Raw genomic sequence first — 19,855 nt, forward strand, 5'->3', positions numbered from 1 at the left:
ATATAACAAGTCTCAACGTCAAATTTTAAATAATTAATAATGATATAACAAGTCTCAACAATATATCAAAAAGCTACCGATAACATAATAATAGAAATAAAATTATAGGTTAGTTAAAATAAATAAATAAATAACATTTTGAAATAAAATATTTATTAAATAATAATAATACATGAATAATATAAAAATATCTAACAAATTGAACATGTTATAGGTATAATTGTAAATATAATAATAAAATAATAATATTATAACACATTGTGCGATTTGGATTGGATTGGATCGGTTATAAAAAGTAGATCCGAAATCCGATCCGATCCAGCAGTTTGCAAAAAATAGAATATAATCAAATCCAAATTAGTGCGGTTTTAATCGATTTTCGGTTTGGTTTGGATTTGATAAACAGTTTAATTTGAATCGGTTTAAATTTGAACACTCCTAGCTCCAACTGAAATAAATATAAATAATTAATTACATTATGAATGTGAGACTTATTTTTTTTCCCTTGTTTCAAAATATGATCCTAAAATAAAAATTGAGCACTCAAATCAAGAAAAGTGCCAAACTAGTACCCGATGAAGGAAGAATCGCGAATGTGTGACAACTCTGCTACATGGATTTTGTATGGTTCTGCGTCATGGATTAAAGAAAATAGTTGAAATGCTGAATAATAATAATGTACTTTATATATAGGGCTATTAAAGTTTATGATACTGACCGTGGGGATAAGGTTCCCTATAATGTTGCCCATGCCTTGGGGAAAAATGATATTTACCATACACTCAGAACCATAAAGTTCAATCAACCCCACCATATGTACCTTAGCTCAAGCTCCCTTGATTAGGACTTGGTTTAGTAAAAGTTGTTAGAAAACTCCCGGATGAACTAATAGCGTTTTTAATTGTCAAAATTATCCTTTTAATCCTTCTCTTTTGGAGTGTTTGGGTTTATAGTTTAAGGTTTAGGCTGGTCGACAACAATAATGACCGGTTAGTAGTGTGAGAGCCTCAGAGGTAAAGTTGTGGTGGCGTTAAGCGTTTTTTTAGAGGAAGAAGAAAGAAGTAAAAAAAGGTGATTGGAAGGTTCTGAAAATTGAAAGGTTACAATTAGAGGTTGAGAGATCTAAAGCTTAATTGCAAATATAATAAAATAATATATTTAAGTATGAAATAGATTTTTTTTTTAATTATGTTTTATTATTTTAAATTAATTAGGTGTTAAAAATTAGACCAATTTAATCGATTTATGATTTTTTTTAATTTTTTCGATTTTTTTACCAATTTACTAATAATTAATGTTTACGCTGAGCTGAATTAATTTGGTAGCCAATTTTTGGTTAACTGAATTAACCGTTTCTCAAAACTATGAGTTATTGTAAATATAAGAGTAAAAAATTAACAAAAATGTTATTTATACACTACAATCAGCTACTAAAATCAGTCACTAATGTATTTGTGTATAAATACATGTGTAGTTTAATTTATTTTTAATGTGTATTTGTATTCCATCATGTATTTTATATTGGTGGCTGACTTTGATGACTAATTTTGGTATACATAACTCAAAAAATTAATCTAAAAAAAAATTAGCTAGAAATTTACTCCCAAAAAACAATTCCCTTGATTAGACTCAATTATATTTCTCAGCCAATGGGTAGAAAAAGTGGCGGATACTTTGACATTCGAATTGAATTTATAATCATAAAGGGTGAAATATCAATTGATTCATTGAGAAGAAAAGATAGAAATGCTTAACAAAGAGAAATGTTCTTCTCAATGAAACACATTGATGGATATAGAAAGCTAAAGTAGCCACCCAAATCTAACTCCTCACAAACTCACATTGCAACTTGCAATTGGTGGTCCCCTAAGACCCCCAACTTGAACAAGAAAACGCTCCCATCATAATTCATAACTGTGTATGAAGTCGTGATGCCCATGCTGCAGTCTAGTGTGAATGATTGTGACACTATAATGACCCAAGAATCACTTGAATTGACATATCAGAGCCGTCCAAAACATTTTCATATTTGTGAGAACAAAGCAATAACAATAACCATAATAATGCAGCACAGAGCAAATTAAGCTGAGGAAGAATCATAATGTTATCACTACATACTCCATAGACTGAAAACGAATGTCAAGGCCATGATCAAACTACTAGTCGCGCCATCATAGGGCCATAAGCTATATACATTAACATCAATACCGTTATCATCATCATTCATTTTTTGCATAACTACTTAAAAGATCAGTTTTAGAACTTCGCACTAGGCACAAAAATACTAGCGGCTATTCATTTTTCTAATTTATAAAACAAAACAGAAGGATTACCTTATTTATAAATTTTCATTTTGAGAAATATTAGAAGACTAATATCTTTTTTGTATTTATCTTACATACTAGTCAACCTTCCATTTTCCTTTCCAATAAAAGTATTAGCCTCTAATATTTTCCTTTTATTTTAAAAATAATGTCACTTAACAACAATAGGAAAGTGGCTTGCCAAGCCGCTGGTTACACATAACAAACTATGTTTTTATAATAAAAATGCGCACATCAAAATCGGAGGGAAAAAAATCTTGAAAAATATCACATGATGGAAGACAAGCAAAAGATTCTGCAAGGATTGTGCAACTGGAAAGAGAATTCAATCCTACAAAATTTTCTAAAACAAGTAATGTTCATTGGATAATTGGAGGTTAAGTGACCATCACCTTGTCAAGTCACTCGGTTGATTTCACTGCCTAATCCATAGTATACTCGCCCCAATTCTTTGCACTCATCCACGTGAATGCCTGAGAAATCAAATACCACTTAGCCGTACAAGACCATTTACTCCTTGATGATCTCAAATTCAGCACCAATTGGTAGATGATCACTTGGATGACTATAGTTTGGCAGTCCACCAACAATGTCGACTGCATCGGAGTCTGGAAGCTCAAGAAAGCTGATTGGTTTCATGTGGTCAGAGGGGCAAAATAATATATAATCGAGAGTTCCCGTGAAACCAGGTGTGTAGTTTGTAAATGGTGGCTCTCCTCTCGTAGAAGCGTAGACACTACATAAGGGAATTGGTTGCTCCTCCAAACATTCAGGCATAATTTGTGAAGAAGAATTGCCTGATATGAGATACTGATAAACCTGAAACAATCCGAAAATAAGAATAGCCTGCATCAACACATAAATTTCATGCAATACAGGCGCAGGGAACACAGAATCTAGATAAAAATAAGAAATAGGAAATGAGAAATTTTAAGTGTCTAGTTACCATACCATATCTCCTGGTGTAGAATTAAAGTCACCAGCCACAATGACTTCAGGCGTGCATTCATATTGATCTGATACCAGAGTTTTGAATTGTGATAATCGAGAAAGAAGATATTTAGCTTGTGCAAGCTTGACATCAGCCCATTCAGGATCCCTGGGACAATAACTCAGTATCATTAATGAATTCCACCACTAGAGCAACCATGTGTTCATATAACTAGATCTACACAAAAAATATTGAAAAGTAAAAGAACAAAAGAAAAATAAAAGCAAAGCATGCCACTTCATACCAATAAAGATGTGTGTTGGCCACAATAACAACATGACGAGAGGGATCTTTGACCCTAAACGCAGCCAAAATTCCTACGCAGTCACGCTTTAGTCTCACACGAGGATCATTGGGGTCTCCACGATCTTCTTTGTTCGATTTAGGTCCTGAATCAAAAGATCAGTCAACGAACAAATATTGCACACATGCATTTGGTGCAGAAACAATCAAAGGAGTACAGCAGCAACAGACATGAAAAAGCAGGACAAATGCATAGCTTCCGCAAGTAGTCTATCAGTAGGTTAATACTCAGTAACAGTATCACTATCAAGGCAGTAGTATACACAAGATGGGGCAGTCTCTAATATCAATAAGAAAATACATGGGCTTGATGCACTAACCATCATTGGATGCAGCATCCTCTTGTTTATTTGGCTGGCCTTTGCTTTCTTCGTCATCCTTTGGAGAGTTTCCATCTTTAATTGACTTTACCAGATCATTGTATTCAATTTTCTCCTCCAAAACCAACTCTGCACTAAATGCCAGAAAGTAAGAATAAATATAAACTAAGAACGTTGAAATCATTAAAGACTAATTGAAGTTTTGATCACTGATCAGTCCCATTGTTTTACTATAAAACCAAATTCGAACGAAAATTAATCCCAAAAGACAGGACGAGAACGAGAGACAGATAAAAACAACCACAATGATCTGAATACCAATTACACATAACTAGCATACTACCCTGTTGTGTAAATGCTTCATAATTACATTCAGATTTTAGGGAATTCGCATTTTATCAGCATATCTATTGACCAAGATTTACAATAGAAGGATGTTGTGTAAGTGGTGACGGAATTGCAAGGAAGAATGTGGAATCCTTCCAATACCAAAATCTAGTCAAACAAAAAGCACGTTGAGGGGTTTTCAATTTTTAAAATCAGTAAAGCAAGGTTGTTCTAGTTCTCTCTTGTCCATTTAAAAAACCTCTATCCAGGTGCAAAATCCTTGCTACTCATTGGATATAGGTCATGTATCTATGTACCATAATCTTCTAAAGTACAAGTTGCTTGAGCATTGTACAATAGATCGACATACCGGTCATGCTTGTAAAACAAACCACACCCATCACGCTTCTGTCCACTTCTCTTCATATAGATAGACGAATATCCCAAGTTCCGCATGCTTCCATTGTAAAAGCTATCAAATTCATCAACCTCCTGAGATTATTCCATATAGGAATAAGAACTCATCCAAAGAAAAACAATGCAAGACATATGTCCCAAGCAATTCATATCCAGGTTGGCATAATATAATAAAAAAAAAAAAAAAAAAGCAGCAACATCAAAAAGAGGAGGAAAATAAACCTGTAGGCAGAAAAAATCAGCTCCCAAGTTCTTGAGAACTTCTAAAATCGAACTTGAACGAAATTTCCACCTGCAGCAAGCAAAATCATAATCAAGATCAACTACAGTAAAATTCGTAGTTCACATTAATTTACTGATTAAATTTTGTATGAACTTTACTTGAGTGACGGGGAAGGAGAGTGTGGGAACAGAGAGCTCTTCACATAAGCCTACATAACAATTTTTTTAAAATTAAAATAAAAAAAGTCAAAGTCAATGGTTGCGCATCAAAATCAAGATTTTGAGAAACTGAACAAACCTGAGCTAATATGTTATACGAGACGAAGCTGAATCTGAAGCCTGAATTTAATTATAAAACCAAAAGGAAAAATTAGATTTGACGTGAAAGAGAAGAAGTGAAACGAACAAGGTTTGAATACGACGGCGTTACCATCAGGTTTAGTTCGCGAATGTACGTCGGCGCCTTCGACGGAAACGAAATTTGGAATGTTGAGTGAGGGGAGTGGTGAGGAGGAGGAGGAGGAGGCCATTTTCGTGAATGTTGCTACTCTGATCGAAACGCGGTGAAAGTTTGCGGAATCGTGAATGGTAGCGTAGCTCGTGAAAGGAGAAGAAGGAGGTGGTGAGCGCGAAAGAGCAGCTACTACTGCTTTTAGCATTTCTATCTCTTCAATTCTCGTCTTCTGTATCTGTTCTCAACTGCTGCTGCATTTGTCTGCACTGCAGTTGTGCGCACTGTTGTGTTACAGATTTACTGTTAACATTATACAGGCCTAGGCCCAACTTTGTTTTTGTATCGGTAGCCCAACAATAGTTTTGGGTAATAAGTAACCCAACTACTTTATTTTGTTCCTATCTCACTGCTTTAACGGGCTGCCCCAAATATGGGCCTCGGCCTGTTTTTATCACACTCCAATCAAAGAGGCTCATTCCAGTTTACCAAAAAAAAAAAAAGGCTCATTTCAAACCAACTTAAACTGATCGAGTGGTCAACTCACTTGTTCACTTAAACAAGTTTTGGAAGTTCAAATCTTGTCTTGTACATATAACAACCTATTATTCAGCGGCAAACGTTTAAATAGAACTCAAATTCGTGACTGATTAGTCATTGACTTGTCGAGTTAAGAAATACTGCGGATAACTAGGAGGAAAAAAAAAACAGAAGAAAAAAGCGTGAAGCGTGAAGTAGTTTTTTTATTTATTTTTTTCATTGTATGCCATTAAAATACTATTAAAAAAAACAATGTATTTTTTGGGTGTAAAAACACACACACACACACAATGTATGTAACGTTTATTTAACATTTTATTTTTATTAATTTATTTGAGAAACAAAAACTATAGTTATGTTTGCAGCCGCCTAATGTGAACTTGGCTAAATGAAGAGCTAAAGTTCAATGATTGATGGATAATGATAAGTGAGAATCGTGAATTATGCCATTTCCATGGATGTAAATGGCTATGACACCACAACCTCGTAAGCAGATGGGACCATTTTTATTTGGACCAATTTAACCAAGCAACTTCGCATTAGTGGAGATAAAGCCGCAAGAATCTCGTCAATTCTTAATCCATAAGGTTCCACTTGCGTATCAAACAAGATTCTAGTTCGTCCACAAATTAAAGAGACACAAAATATTTAAATTACTCTTTGGTGGACCTAATCATTCTGGTGATGATCAATTTTAAGTCTCAACCATTGTTTAGGATAATTATGCAATCAACGAGTTAAGAAGTTTCTACAAAGATAGTGTTGATTCTTTGAGTTGAGTTTTGATTAGTGATTTTTAATTTTTTTTTTTCAATTAAAGGGGTTGGATCTTATTAGAATATGTTAGTGTTTCAAACAAGTTGCATGAAATTAATTTGAGTCCCATCACCACTAATAACATTATCCATGTTGCGTTGCATATACATCTATACTTAATTAATAGGCACATTAATATCATGGCGACAAGATTGCACTAGCTAGTGATGGCTGCTCCATGATGGTCCACTTTTGCTAAGCTCTTTTCTTAAATTTAATCCCCGACCCCAAACAATTAAATGCATCACATTTAACATTAGAACTGGTGGTTGCGACTTGCGATTAACTTAGAAATACCACTGTAGCAAAATCCAAATACAATTCTAATACTAACTATTGAGTATAAATTAACAGTTACTATGTCTCTGAATTGTTTAATGATATTCACGAAACGTTTTCAAGTAGTAGTTTAATTAAGTACCAATTATTTGATGGGTGCAATGAAATTTCCTTTGGAAGTTTACCGTAGATTCAATAAATATGAAGCCAAGCAACGTATGAAAGAACTTATAAATTCGTAATTAATGTAATTAATGTATGTAAACATTAATCTGAACAGGGATTGGTCAAGTTCGGGGGACATGGTACTACTGAGCTTTCGATGCTTTGCTTGCTGTGTATATTCACATGATATGTTGGGTGGTTCCTACCTTCCAATATGTTTGTTGGAACAGTGAGTAACTAAGTACCTTAATGTTGATTTAAGTATAATATATATATTATGTATGCTGATGATTTTTCAGTTAGAGAAACTCTTTGGATTACTAATTTTTAGTATTCATTTGATTAGCATATATAAATATTAAATTATTTTTAATAAATAAATTTTATTAATTTGTGTGTTTAAATTTTAAAAAATATAAATATAAATTGTATTAATTTACGTATATAAAATTTTGATAAATATATGTATAAATTATATTCTTATGTACAAAATTTTTAAATAGGAATAGAAATTATTGATAATAAAATATTAATATTTATTGACTCTGTAACATTGTTTTTTTCAGTTATTGTGGTATCACTCTACTCTCTTTCTATTTTTTTCTTTTAATGTTATATTCACCAGCACATAGGTACATAAAGGTGTACAATATGACAGTTGCTAAAAAATACATATATAATAGTATAATATTTATTATAAATGGCATATATTATTTTTATTCTTTTAGTTGTTTACAATATTTTTCAATTTGATAGATTAATAATTAATTTATTATGGATTTAAATTCTATTTAAGAGTCTGTCACTGTCAATGAATCGTTGCTTGCATAAAGTGGAATTGGAACGGACAAATGAATTGACCATTCGAGCAATCTAAATTGGTTGCATATATTACTTTTTTAGGCAATAATTTTGGATAAGTATAGATATATGGTCCTCTACTTAGACTCATTTTTTAAGATATGAGAAGCATGTGTGTGTTGTGCGTTGTTACGGAAGATGTGGGGGCTAGATATGGATGTGGGACAGCTTTTTTCTGAAATAAAGATGAAGAAATTGGATCATTCGATTTCTTTGGAAAAAAAAATTAAGCCCACTAATCAGACAGTCCAATTTGTGTAAGAGAAAAAATTTGAATTTTGGCGAAGGAAATCAGACCATCCAATTTCCATATAGAATTCTTTTTTTTTTTTTATTTCGCTAGAGTCAAATCGGACCGTCCGATTTGATTATTATAAGTGTTATTTCAATCCGTGAGTACAAATCGGTGGTCCGATTTGATATATACATATATAAGTGTGTGAAACTCGTAGATAGATTCTCAGATCTCCTCTCCTTCTTTTTTTCTTCTTGTTTTCTTCTTCTTCCCTCAGCTTACTCGTTCCCTCAGGTTCTTCTATTAGTTCATATTAAGTAAAAAAATTTGATAGTGAAATTTATATTTATATGAGTGAGAAAAATGGATAATAGAGTTCTACTAAAAATATATTATTTCGTTCAAATTTTGTTACAAATATCTGAAGGAGTTAAATTTATTTGTGAAAATCTGTTAGATATTGTTATTCCATTCACAATCTCATTTGAAGAACTAAAAGGTGTGATTTGTGAGAAAATGGGTTCTGCAGTGTCAAGAAAAATATCATGTATTTTATACAGATATCCTATACCGGTATTTAGTGGATTCGTTCAATTTCAAACGAAATATGTAATTGATGAAGTGAGCATGCAAGAGATGCTTTTAATGTACATTGAAAGTCGCGCTCAGATATCGTTCATTGAGTTGTATATTGAGTTCGAACAATCTGAAGCCGACCGAAATATTGAACGAAAAGATTACAATAGTGACAGTGAGGAAGAGTTTGAAAGCAATTACGAAATTGTTGGTCCAGACGGAGACGAAGATCAAGGTGACGACACTATGACTCAAAATGTGACAGACGTGGCAAATGCACTCGAAAACGAACATCCGTTTGAGAAGCCATCTTTTATGCGAGCTTTGAATTTGGAAGCTATGCATGCTCCGGAGTTTCCAGAATATATAAATGCAGGTACGTAATTACCTATATTTATACGAATGATTAGAATTTTGTAATAATTTATAATAATTTTCAGAAAATATACTTAATTAGCACTTGTTTATGTGTTTATTTAGTTAAATTTAAGATAATAATCTTTTTAGTTAGTTATTGATTTAGATAAATGTTAATTAGTATTTATTAATTAGTGTTTATTTTTGTGTTTATGTGTTTATGTTTTTATTTTGGTTAGAATTGAGATAATAACTTGATGTAAAGTTAATTTATATTAATATTGATGTAGTGAGTGTTGATTTACTTTTAATTTCACTTATTAAATATTTATCGTATGGCTGTCGTCGTGGTAGAAATTTCTATTGTCGCATATGATGAATTTGCCGTGAGAATGGAATTCAGTTCCAGGAAAGCTGTTATTATGGCGATGAAAGATTATACATCCAAAGAGGTGTAGACTACCAGGCGTATGAGTCGAAGCTGTTGACATTTTATGCCAAGTGTACACAGTATGGGTCAGGTTGTGATTGACTGATCAGGGTTAGCATAATCAGCAGAAAGTATTGTTGGGTTATATCAAATATTTAAAATATTTTTTATTTTAATAAATAATAATATATACTATATCTAAATTTATTTCAAGAATATATGTTAAGAATAATACTGGACACGCTGACACGTGATTGTATTTAGGTGTGTCCAAACGTGTCCGAAAATTTTTTTTTACTTTTTTATTAAAATACAGTTGGCCACACCAGACACGCGTATTGAACAAGTGTCAGTAAATGTCGTATCCAAAATGTGTCCAATACGTATACACAAAAATTTAACAAAATGTCCGTACTTCATAAAACATAAGTAATATTGTGGCTAATTAATGCTTTTAGTTAGATTATAAATCATATGCTTTTAATTAAAGGCTAATAATAAGTTGGTGAACACAAATTAATTTGGATTAATTTAATAATTAGCTTACTAATATGTTTAAATAAATATTAAAAATTTAAATTTTGTATTATGTATGTGATAAATTAGTTTTTAGTCTGCTAAATTAAAAAATAATGTCGAAAACAAAAATAAAGTTAGTGAACACAACAATTTTTCAAATGAATATATATAGGTGAATTCTATAATATTTATAATTTGGTATTTAATTTTTATTAAATTTATTTTTTATGATAAATTTTAATATTTAATAATTATTTTTTTAAAATTAAATATTAATTTTAACTTTTTTTAATAAGTTAGATAAATACTTTTAAATAGGTATATATATATATATATATATATATATATATATATATATATATATAATTATTTGCTTTTGGATTAAGATGATTTAGTTGCAAGCTAGCAAAGCAAAAAACATGTCAGGTGCGCAGTTACGTTGTTGACTTAGAAACTAAAATCACCAGCACACTGCTGTTAGTTAAACCAAACTAATTAGAAAGGAAAAGTATAGATAATTCAATAAGATTTTTAAACAATGTGTAAATAATATAAATTAATAGGGTTAAAAGAGTAAATTTGATTAGTAGCATTAAATTAGGGTGTAATGTATTTTTATTTGATTAGTAGTTGTTCATGTTGTTCAAAATTTTTATTTTTCCCCTAGCACTCTCCAGAAAGAAAACAAATCAACTGATGAATGACAATAGTAACGCTTTCTATACAGTTAGGCTTATCATCCTCAATTAATTTATCAATGATGGAATGCCGTTTGGTCAATGGTCATCATAAATAAATTTAGTTTTTTTCATTTTTATTATTTTTATCCATTGCAAATGGAACCTATTTAATAAAGTCCCTTTCACATTTTGTCACTTTCTATCCGAACTTCTTCCAGTTGTGTGCATCGTGGGATGTCTTTGTTTATCCTTAACTAATTGGCCTGTTTTATTTAGGCAAATTAAATCATTGAAATCATTAGTTGTTGTATCGAAAATATTCTCATGAATTAATAACTATTAAGTAATAATTAAGCAATTTCTTCAAATTATATATATATATTAACGTGATCTCTTACATATTATTTTGTGATGATGGGAAATCCATATTTCATATATATATATGGCTAAATAATGTTGCAATAATCCAAAAACAATAGTCAACACTCAACATTGTCTTCTGTTGCTTTCACGTTTGTTGACTGCATAAGTTTTGCACTGCTCAGAAGGTGCATGGCAAGGTAGGGAGATGATTCCATCATATAATAATTTCCATTAATTTATATATATACACACATGGATGACTCTTAAGTCAAAGGGAGTGTAGACACACAAGTATATAATTGTAGGCGATGAAGATTAGATAATGGATATGGATGCATTCTTCAACTATAGTAATTTACAATTATGAAAACAATTAGGCTGAGTTTGGTTTTAAGGATGGGACATTGAAATAGGAATAAAGAAACATAAAATTATGTTTAATAAATAAGATATGAATAAAAATATTGTGTTTAAAAATATTAAATTAGTGTATTTTATATTTATTCTAATAGAAAGAACACAAAAAATATTAACAAAGAACACAATTTATTTTTTATTTTTTTTATTATTCTTATTAATTTTTATAATTATATTTTTTTTAATTCTTTGAATGAAAAAATGAGAATAAATTAAATTTTTATAATTTATTCTAATTTATCACCAAACAAAATACAAAAACACAAAATTTTGTGTCTCTATTCTTTATATATTGTTTTTAATATCTTATATTGTCCTGTTTTCATAAACAAACGCAGTCTTATTTATTAATTCTAATTTATATATTTAGTACATATATATTCTTCGTTTGAGTAATAATAGACAACTAATTATTTTAATTAACATCAATAAATATTTTTAAAATTATTTTATTTATCTTAAATTTAAATTTTAAATCATAATTTTTAAATAATAAATCTAAATTCTAAAAAATTAATTAATATTAACTAATTAAAAATTAGTTTTTCATATATTTTTATTTATTTTTAATAAAACATAAAATAAATTTAATATTATATAAAAAATAATAATAATTTAATATATTTAACTAAATTATTTAACTTAATACGTGTATATATTTTACCTGTCACGCTATTACCACATCTTTTATATGGATTGGTCACTAATAATTTTATCCGTTATATTACACATACAAGTATTTTTGACTTATAAGTTTTACAAGTTGGGTCAAACCCAGCAAAAGCTATAATCACCTACAAAAGCATGTTAACACGTGCATCATGTTTCCAAAGCCCTCATTCACCATTATAAACGACTATTCTTCTTCTTCCTTGATGAAAATTATAATTGTCATTTTTTTTTCGCGTTTCTCCTCCTCTTTCTCTTCTTCCTTCTTCTTCTCCTTTTTCTTTGTGTTTCTCCTCCTTTTTCTCCGCGTGTTTCATCTTCATCGTCATGTTTCTCCTCCTTCTTCTTTTGATTTTGCAACATTATGTATTTTTTTCTTCTTTGTTTGATTTTTTCCTCCCAAAAAGAATTATGAGAATATGAAATAAGAAGATGAAGAAGACAAAACAGCAGAAGATGAGGAGGAAGAAGAGAAAGAATTTTGAATTATGCAGAACTTATCAGAATAAAAATACACCCAAATATCTTCGTTTTACACCCAAATTTGCTTCAAATATAGAAATGAGTTATGCTACGTGTACACCAAAATCAGCCACCAAAGTCAGCCACCAGTATAAAATACATACTGGAATACAAATATACATTGAAAATAAATTAAAGCACACATGTATTTATACACAAATATATTGGTGGCTGATTTTAGTGTACAAATAGCATTTTTGTACAGAAAAATGTTTCCTCTAATGCTGCATTTTTTTCTTCTTCTTTTCCTTGTTTTTTTTCTTTCTTTTAGTTAAATGAATGTAAGTTCATCATCTTTCAAATAATTTTGCAGCATTATGTGTTTTTTCTTCTTCTTTGTTTGATTTTATTTTATTTTATTAAGAGAGTAAAATAATAAGAAACTTGAGAAGGTAAAACAAAAAGAAAAAGATGAATAAGAAAAAAAAGAAGAAGATTGTGATGATGATGAAAGAAAAAAATAGCCGCAGAAGATGAGGAGGAGAAAGATGAGGATTTTTAAATTATGCAAAACTTATCAGAATAAAAATACATCCAAATATCTTCGTTTTACACTCAAATATCTTTGTGTTACATTCAAATTTGTTGCAAATACAGAAAAATATTTCCTCTAATGCTGTATTTTTTTCTTCTGAATTGAACCACACCTCAGCCACTTGATTGGATTCAAAAACAATAATCAATTTTGTTCTGAATCAATTCACAATCTGAACTTGAATTATTATTATATTCAACAATGAGATAACAGATGATGGAGGAGGAAGAGAAAAAGAAAGAAAGAGAAGAAAATATAATAAAAAAAGAAGGAGGAAGAGGAGGAGGAGGAGGAGGAAGAGGTAGTGTTGATGACGACAATAACAAAAAAGAAAAATAACTAATAAAAAGAAAAAGCATATTCATTGAAAAATCTGTTAAAAAAGAACGTGAAATATACGTACCATAAAAATGTATTTTAAAAGTAAGTGAATTTTAGGACTCCTAAAATTTGTATAATAAAAAGACTTATACGTAAAGATTAATTTTTTTATATTCAACCAGCCAATAAATAAACAGATATGTACTAAATAAGTTGTAGGATATATGTAGACAACATTTCTCATTATTTAGTTTTCAAATATAAACACTAGCATCTATGTGGGGAAGGTTCGTTGTTCGGTTGATCTAAGAATTAAAGTGGAGGACATAGAAAACTAAGAAAAACACTTTTGGCGTAAAGGGAGAAAAATATTTGGCTGGCGCCATGTTAACCTCTGAGGCCCCATAACCATGACCTTTTTCTTGTTGCTTGACAGCTCTGAAAAATTCAGACAATAGGAACCTAAGGAAGTGCAATTGGAACAACCAATATCTAGTATTATTTTTAGGTGATGCTATGGTGTCTATCACTTTGTACCTAAGTTACTAAAAAAGATAAATAAATAATATTTAATAAATTTTATATGATTTAATTTTATTTTAAATATTTTATTTTTTACTTTAAAAGGAAAGTTAGACAATTTAGGCACCATAACAATAGTACCATAAAACTCACTTTATTTTTAATAAGTTTAATTATTCTGTTAGTTTTTATAGTTTTATTAAATTTTTAATGAGATTCTTATATATATAATTTTTTAATTAAATTCTTATACTACTTTAATTTTATAATTAAGTCCTTCATAGTATAAAAAATATTAAAATTAATTGAATATTTTTTCGTAAATTAAAAGTATTTATAATTAAAAACTTAATTAAATATTTAATCGTATGTATTTTGGTAAAAATATTATGTTAATTTTAATATTTTTAATATAAAAAAATATAATTACAAAATTAAAAATAGTGTAAAGACTAATTAAAAAATATATATATAAAAATTTAATTAAAAATTTAATAAAATTATAGAAATCAATAGAATAATTTTTTTTAAAATATAACTATGTCTCTTCACATCCCATTATTCTAATGTTTTTGGTATATATTAAACTTTCTACAAAAAGAAATTATATTAAGTGGACTGATCTACTATATATTACACCTCAACATTATACGTATTTGTAATGAGTAATATATAACATAGGTTATACTAGGTAATTAATCACTTTTTTAAATAATATAAACAATTATTAATAAAATAAAAATACACTATACTTTTAAATTATTCACTTAAATCTTAATATTAGAATAATCATCCACATATTTAGTGAAATAAACATCTTATATCTTCATTATTCACATTATTCACCAATATTGTTGGTTACTTATACTTTTTTATAACATAATAGGTGAAAATTCAAGTGTAATTAGTTTTATGTCAAGTTAATAGTTGAGATTTATTAGATAATAATTTAGTTAAATTTATCAAATTATTTAACGAATCTCAATTATCAACTTCACATAAAATTAACTGCACCTGAGTTTTCACCAACAAAATATTATAAATTCTTTTTAAAAATAATTTTTTCTTAATTAATAAATAAAAAAGTTAATTATTTTGTATGAAACATACTTTTCAGTGTAAAAATTTTTCACTCAAAATTAATAAAAATAACTATCTTTTATACTCATTTTTAAAGATTCATCTAAATTATTAAATTTACTTAAATGGAATAAATTAATATTAAGAGAAAATTTAACTCTCTTCTTTTCAGAGATGCTAAAATATTATTTTTCTCTCTTTTATTTATAGAATGTACAATTTTCTCCCTTATAACTTTTAAAAAACCTCATTTTTAATCTATTTTAAATTTTTTGTATTAACTAATAACTCATGTTTGTCATTAAATTTTGTTTACCAAAATACTCTTTAATAAATTATTTTTTATTAATTAAATTATATTTTTACTAAAATACTTTTTAAAAAATTAATAATTAATTTATTTTTAAGATACCTTTCAATAATTTTTTAATTATTAAATTATAATTTTACCAAAATTTTTATTAACAATTATTTTATATTTTACTATTGATTTTCAATAAAAAATAAATTAATATATTACAATTGATTAATAAATTAATTAAATTATGAATTTACCAAATTATATAATACAATTATATAATTTTATATTTTACTATTAATTTATATTATAAAGTCATAAAAGTCATAAAATTAATTATATTTCATAAAGAATAAATTATATATTATTTTTATATTAAGAAAACATGTCATGTGAATAGTCATAAAAGTTTTTTTTTTTTATGTTAAAATAATAGTTAAAATGTAAATCTATATTATATTAAATAATTCAGTTAAATACCGTTTAATGATTTTCTGGACAATCTTTATAGGAAGCTAAGAGATTATTAAGTGATTAATCATTGTAATATTTATGTATGTGTAACCATTTTATTTAACAATATAATTAATATGAATAAGTTAGAATTAGCATACAGTTATGTTATACATGAAAAAAAAAAAATCTAGCCACTAATTGTCAAGAAAATATTTGTATCTTAAAATAATTGTTAACGAAAATTTTGATAAAATTATAATTTAATAATTAAAAAATATTTTTAAAAAATTAATTATTAATTTTTAAAAAAATATTTTGATAAAAATATAATTTAATTAATAAACAATAATTTATTAAAAGATATTTTTATCAGTAAAATTTAATGATAAAAAAATAAAATTTTTAATTAAAAAGTATTTTTGTAAAAAATATTTTTTTAAAAAAAATAGATAAAATTAACATTAATTAATATAAAAAATTTAAATAGATTAAAGAGAAAGTCTTTTAAAAGTTATAAAAGAGGAGAATGTACATTTTATAAATAGACGGAAGAATAAAAAGTATTATTTTAACATTTCTCAAGAAAAAGGAGTAGAATTTTTTCTAATATTAAATTTAACAATATATGCTTACCTATTTTATTTTTATTATTAATATTAATTTTACTGATTTTTTTTACAATATTTGTCAGTTTGATCAGTCAAAAATTTTTAAGAGTTTGTTTTTTTTTTAATTAAGATAGGATTTAAGAGTTTGTTTTTTTTTTTAACTAAGATAGGATTGTATTCATTATAAAAATGAGTACAAAGAAATTTTTACAAGAAAGGATCATCCAAAAAATAAAAATGGTCATCCCAAAAATCAATCAGATAGTTACCCAAATTCTCCATATCAGAGTTGCAATTAAACTACTCTTCATCTGACTTTAGAGCTTGGTTGCAGGGAGGATATATTTTAAAAGTTTATTATTGGCCAATAAATTACTACATATATAAAATGAGATTCGAACTCTTAACACTTATTTAAACGGATGAGTGAGATTACTCCTGAATGTTTTGGCCAACCCAAATTGGTTATGATACATACTGATACTAACATATCTAGAAAGGTACTAATAATTAAGGTGAAAACTCATGTGAAGTCGATTTCACATGAAGTTAATATCTGAGAGCCGTTTGATAAAAATCATAGAAAGGAATAATGCTAAAAATAAATAGAAATGTAAGCATTAAAGAAATCACCGTCAATGCCGTGCCAGTTGTTGGTGCACCACCTTCGAGTTTTAACTTTTAAGAAATAAACAGCTGCCACGTCATCTCTCCATTCAATCATGGGGTTCACAATCCTCAATCATACAACAAACCAGCACCAATAATAATAGGTGATTACTTATCCAAAAATATTATCATCATAATAGTTAAAAGTTATTATTTATTAAACAATTTTATATATTTAATTAAATTGGCGTATGATAGTATATATACGTTAATATTTTAATTATTATTTTTATATAAAAATATTTTTATGCACTAAGTTCAATTGAAGTGTATTAATTATTTGGATATTAATGTTGAATATATTATATAATTATAGTCATGTGTTCTTTTAAAACAATTATTCCATGGTTATAACTTACCGAGACAATTTTGTTTCATTTTATTTTGCATGTGTGTGTATCATCAGTTCGATGGATTATTGGATTATATAAAATCTGTCCATAAAATCAGTATAGATACCTACTTCTTTTATGTTATTATGCCAAACATGCGCAATTTAAGCTTCATACAAATGGGATAATTATTCAATTAAAATTTCCCTTATTCATATATCATTATATATTTATATGGATCGACAAACTCTTACATAGAATTGAGTACTGTGACAGATTAGTTCTAATTTATTGGACTGAAAAATATCAAAAAAATTTTTTTTATATAGATCTATATATTTAGTTCTGTTACACCGTACGCGTGATGTAACATTTATGATAAAACAATATAGTAAAATAGAACGATAATATATGTATTTTTTTGTTTACAGTATTTTCAAACTCAATAAATTAAGAATATTGTATATATAGAGCAGAATTCAAATCCTCGACCCAAATTGATTTGATGATATATATGAACAATTAAAGGAATGCATGCTTATAATATATGCATATGATTTTATATCTATTTTAAGCTTTTAAGTTTCATTCAACAAAGGCAACCGTATAACATTATTACATACTTAATGAAAAATAATTATTATATATTTAAAGTTGATTAATGTTTCTACAGGATAAAATTTAAGGCGGGCATACTAATATAATTATTGTGATGCTAAAATTCATCCGCGACCTGAAAATTGGGTGCTAGTTTTGAAAAACAACATACAAATACATGATTGTTAGGCCACAATCATGATCATAACCTAAACTCCTAATAAATTCTTGACTAAAGTCATATATTAAAAAAAATTACCTAACACAACGAATAATTCAAATATTTTTTAGATAAGGCTCTCTGTTGAAATATATATCCCACTGACAAAATATAAATTCATCTCTAACAATTTTTAATAATTTAATTTGCTTTCCAATTAAATAAGTTACATTCTAATATTCAAGTAAGAGAAAAAAAAATATGTGATTCATTGGTCTTTCTCTAATATGTTATACTAAAAGCTATTTTCTTTTTATTGGATGAGGGGCCAGGCCCAAAAAACTAATTTGTTAATATATTTGTCTCTTGATGATTAGCAACTTATCAATTAAGAGTTTATTCTTTATTAGATATATAATTATTTATATATTTTTATAATTTAAATTTTTTATATAATTAAATATAATACTAGATAATTTAAACATAAACAAATAGTTCAGTATATAAACATTTTGTATTAACGTAAAATTTAAAAAAAGACTACATCTAAAAAATGTAATATACATAATCTAATATGTTTATTACATCAGTAATTATTTTTATATTTTAAATTTATGAGGAGATTTACAAAAATAACTCAACTATTGTTCTTTATTAAATATATAATTATTTATAAAAAAATTATATATAATTATATTTTAAGTCCAAAACAAATTCTTAAAAAAATATGTTAAATATATAATTACTTATATATTTTTACCTAACTATTTAAATTCTTAGAATGAGATTATTTTACAAGAGTGTCTCACAAAAAATAAAGAAATAAAAAAAATGAAAGGGAAGCATAGGTGAGGTGGGATAGTAAGAATAGGGTTGGGTGCATGGGATTATAGGAACATGGCTCCAAAAGTGGGCTTTAAATTTTGAAAAAAATTTTAAATTTATTCAAAATATTAGTGTTCTAGTAATTTTAACTATTAATTTTAATTAATATATATTATATATAATTTTTATAATTAAAATTAACTATTAAAATTATTAAAATACTAATATATTTGATATATTTACAATTCTTCTAAAACATGACTAAATCTTTAAAATGGTCCTTTAAATTCATAATTTTTATTATTTTAGTCTCTCAAATTAAAAATTATCTATATTGATCCCCAAAATTCAATTTTAGATACTATATTAGTCCCTGAATTCTTTCTAATACTGAATTAGCGAACTAAGTGTTGAATTGATTCTAACTCGCCACGCTGGAGATATAGCTAAACAACATCGTTTCGTTTTGACATTTAAACAAGGCAAAAACAGAAGAGTTTATATGATGTGCACGACTTTCTTTTATCTTATTTAAGTACTAAAATGAAAAGATACTATTTAGCTACGTATCTAGCGTGACAAGTTAGAACTAATTTCACATTTTATTCCTTGATTGACTTGATTCAATGTTATAAAGCGTTTAAGGATCAATATGGTGCTAGAATTAG

General features: G+C 27.4%; 1 protein-coding gene across 1 annotated transcript; it reads right to left on the minus strand.

Annotated features, from left to right (window-relative positions):
• Window positions 1-2,437: 2,437 nt before the first annotated feature.
• On the minus strand, window positions 2,438-5,615 carry LOC107642438 (DNAse I-like superfamily protein). The gene is made up of 9 exons (XM_016345793.3): window positions 5,335-5,615; window positions 5,203-5,243; window positions 5,064-5,113; window positions 4,905-4,974; window positions 4,636-4,757; window positions 3,939-4,072; window positions 3,560-3,704; window positions 3,276-3,423; window positions 2,438-3,143 (listed from the first exon to the last, which is right to left on the minus strand). Exons 1-9 carry the CDS (start codon window positions 5,561-5,563, stop codon window positions 2,835-2,837), a joined length of 1,248 nt encoding a protein of 415 aa, XP_016201279.1. The 5' UTR covers window positions 5,564-5,615; the 3' UTR covers window positions 2,438-2,834.
• Window positions 5,616-19,855: the final 14,240 nt, after the last annotated feature.

Source organism: Arachis ipaensis, chromosome B5 (assembly GCF_059453495.1).
Source record: "Arachis ipaensis isolate K30076 ecotype BB chromosome B5, ASM5945349v1, whole genome shotgun sequence".
Taxonomy (NCBI): domain Eukaryota; kingdom Viridiplantae; phylum Streptophyta; class Magnoliopsida; order Fabales; family Fabaceae; genus Arachis; species Arachis ipaensis.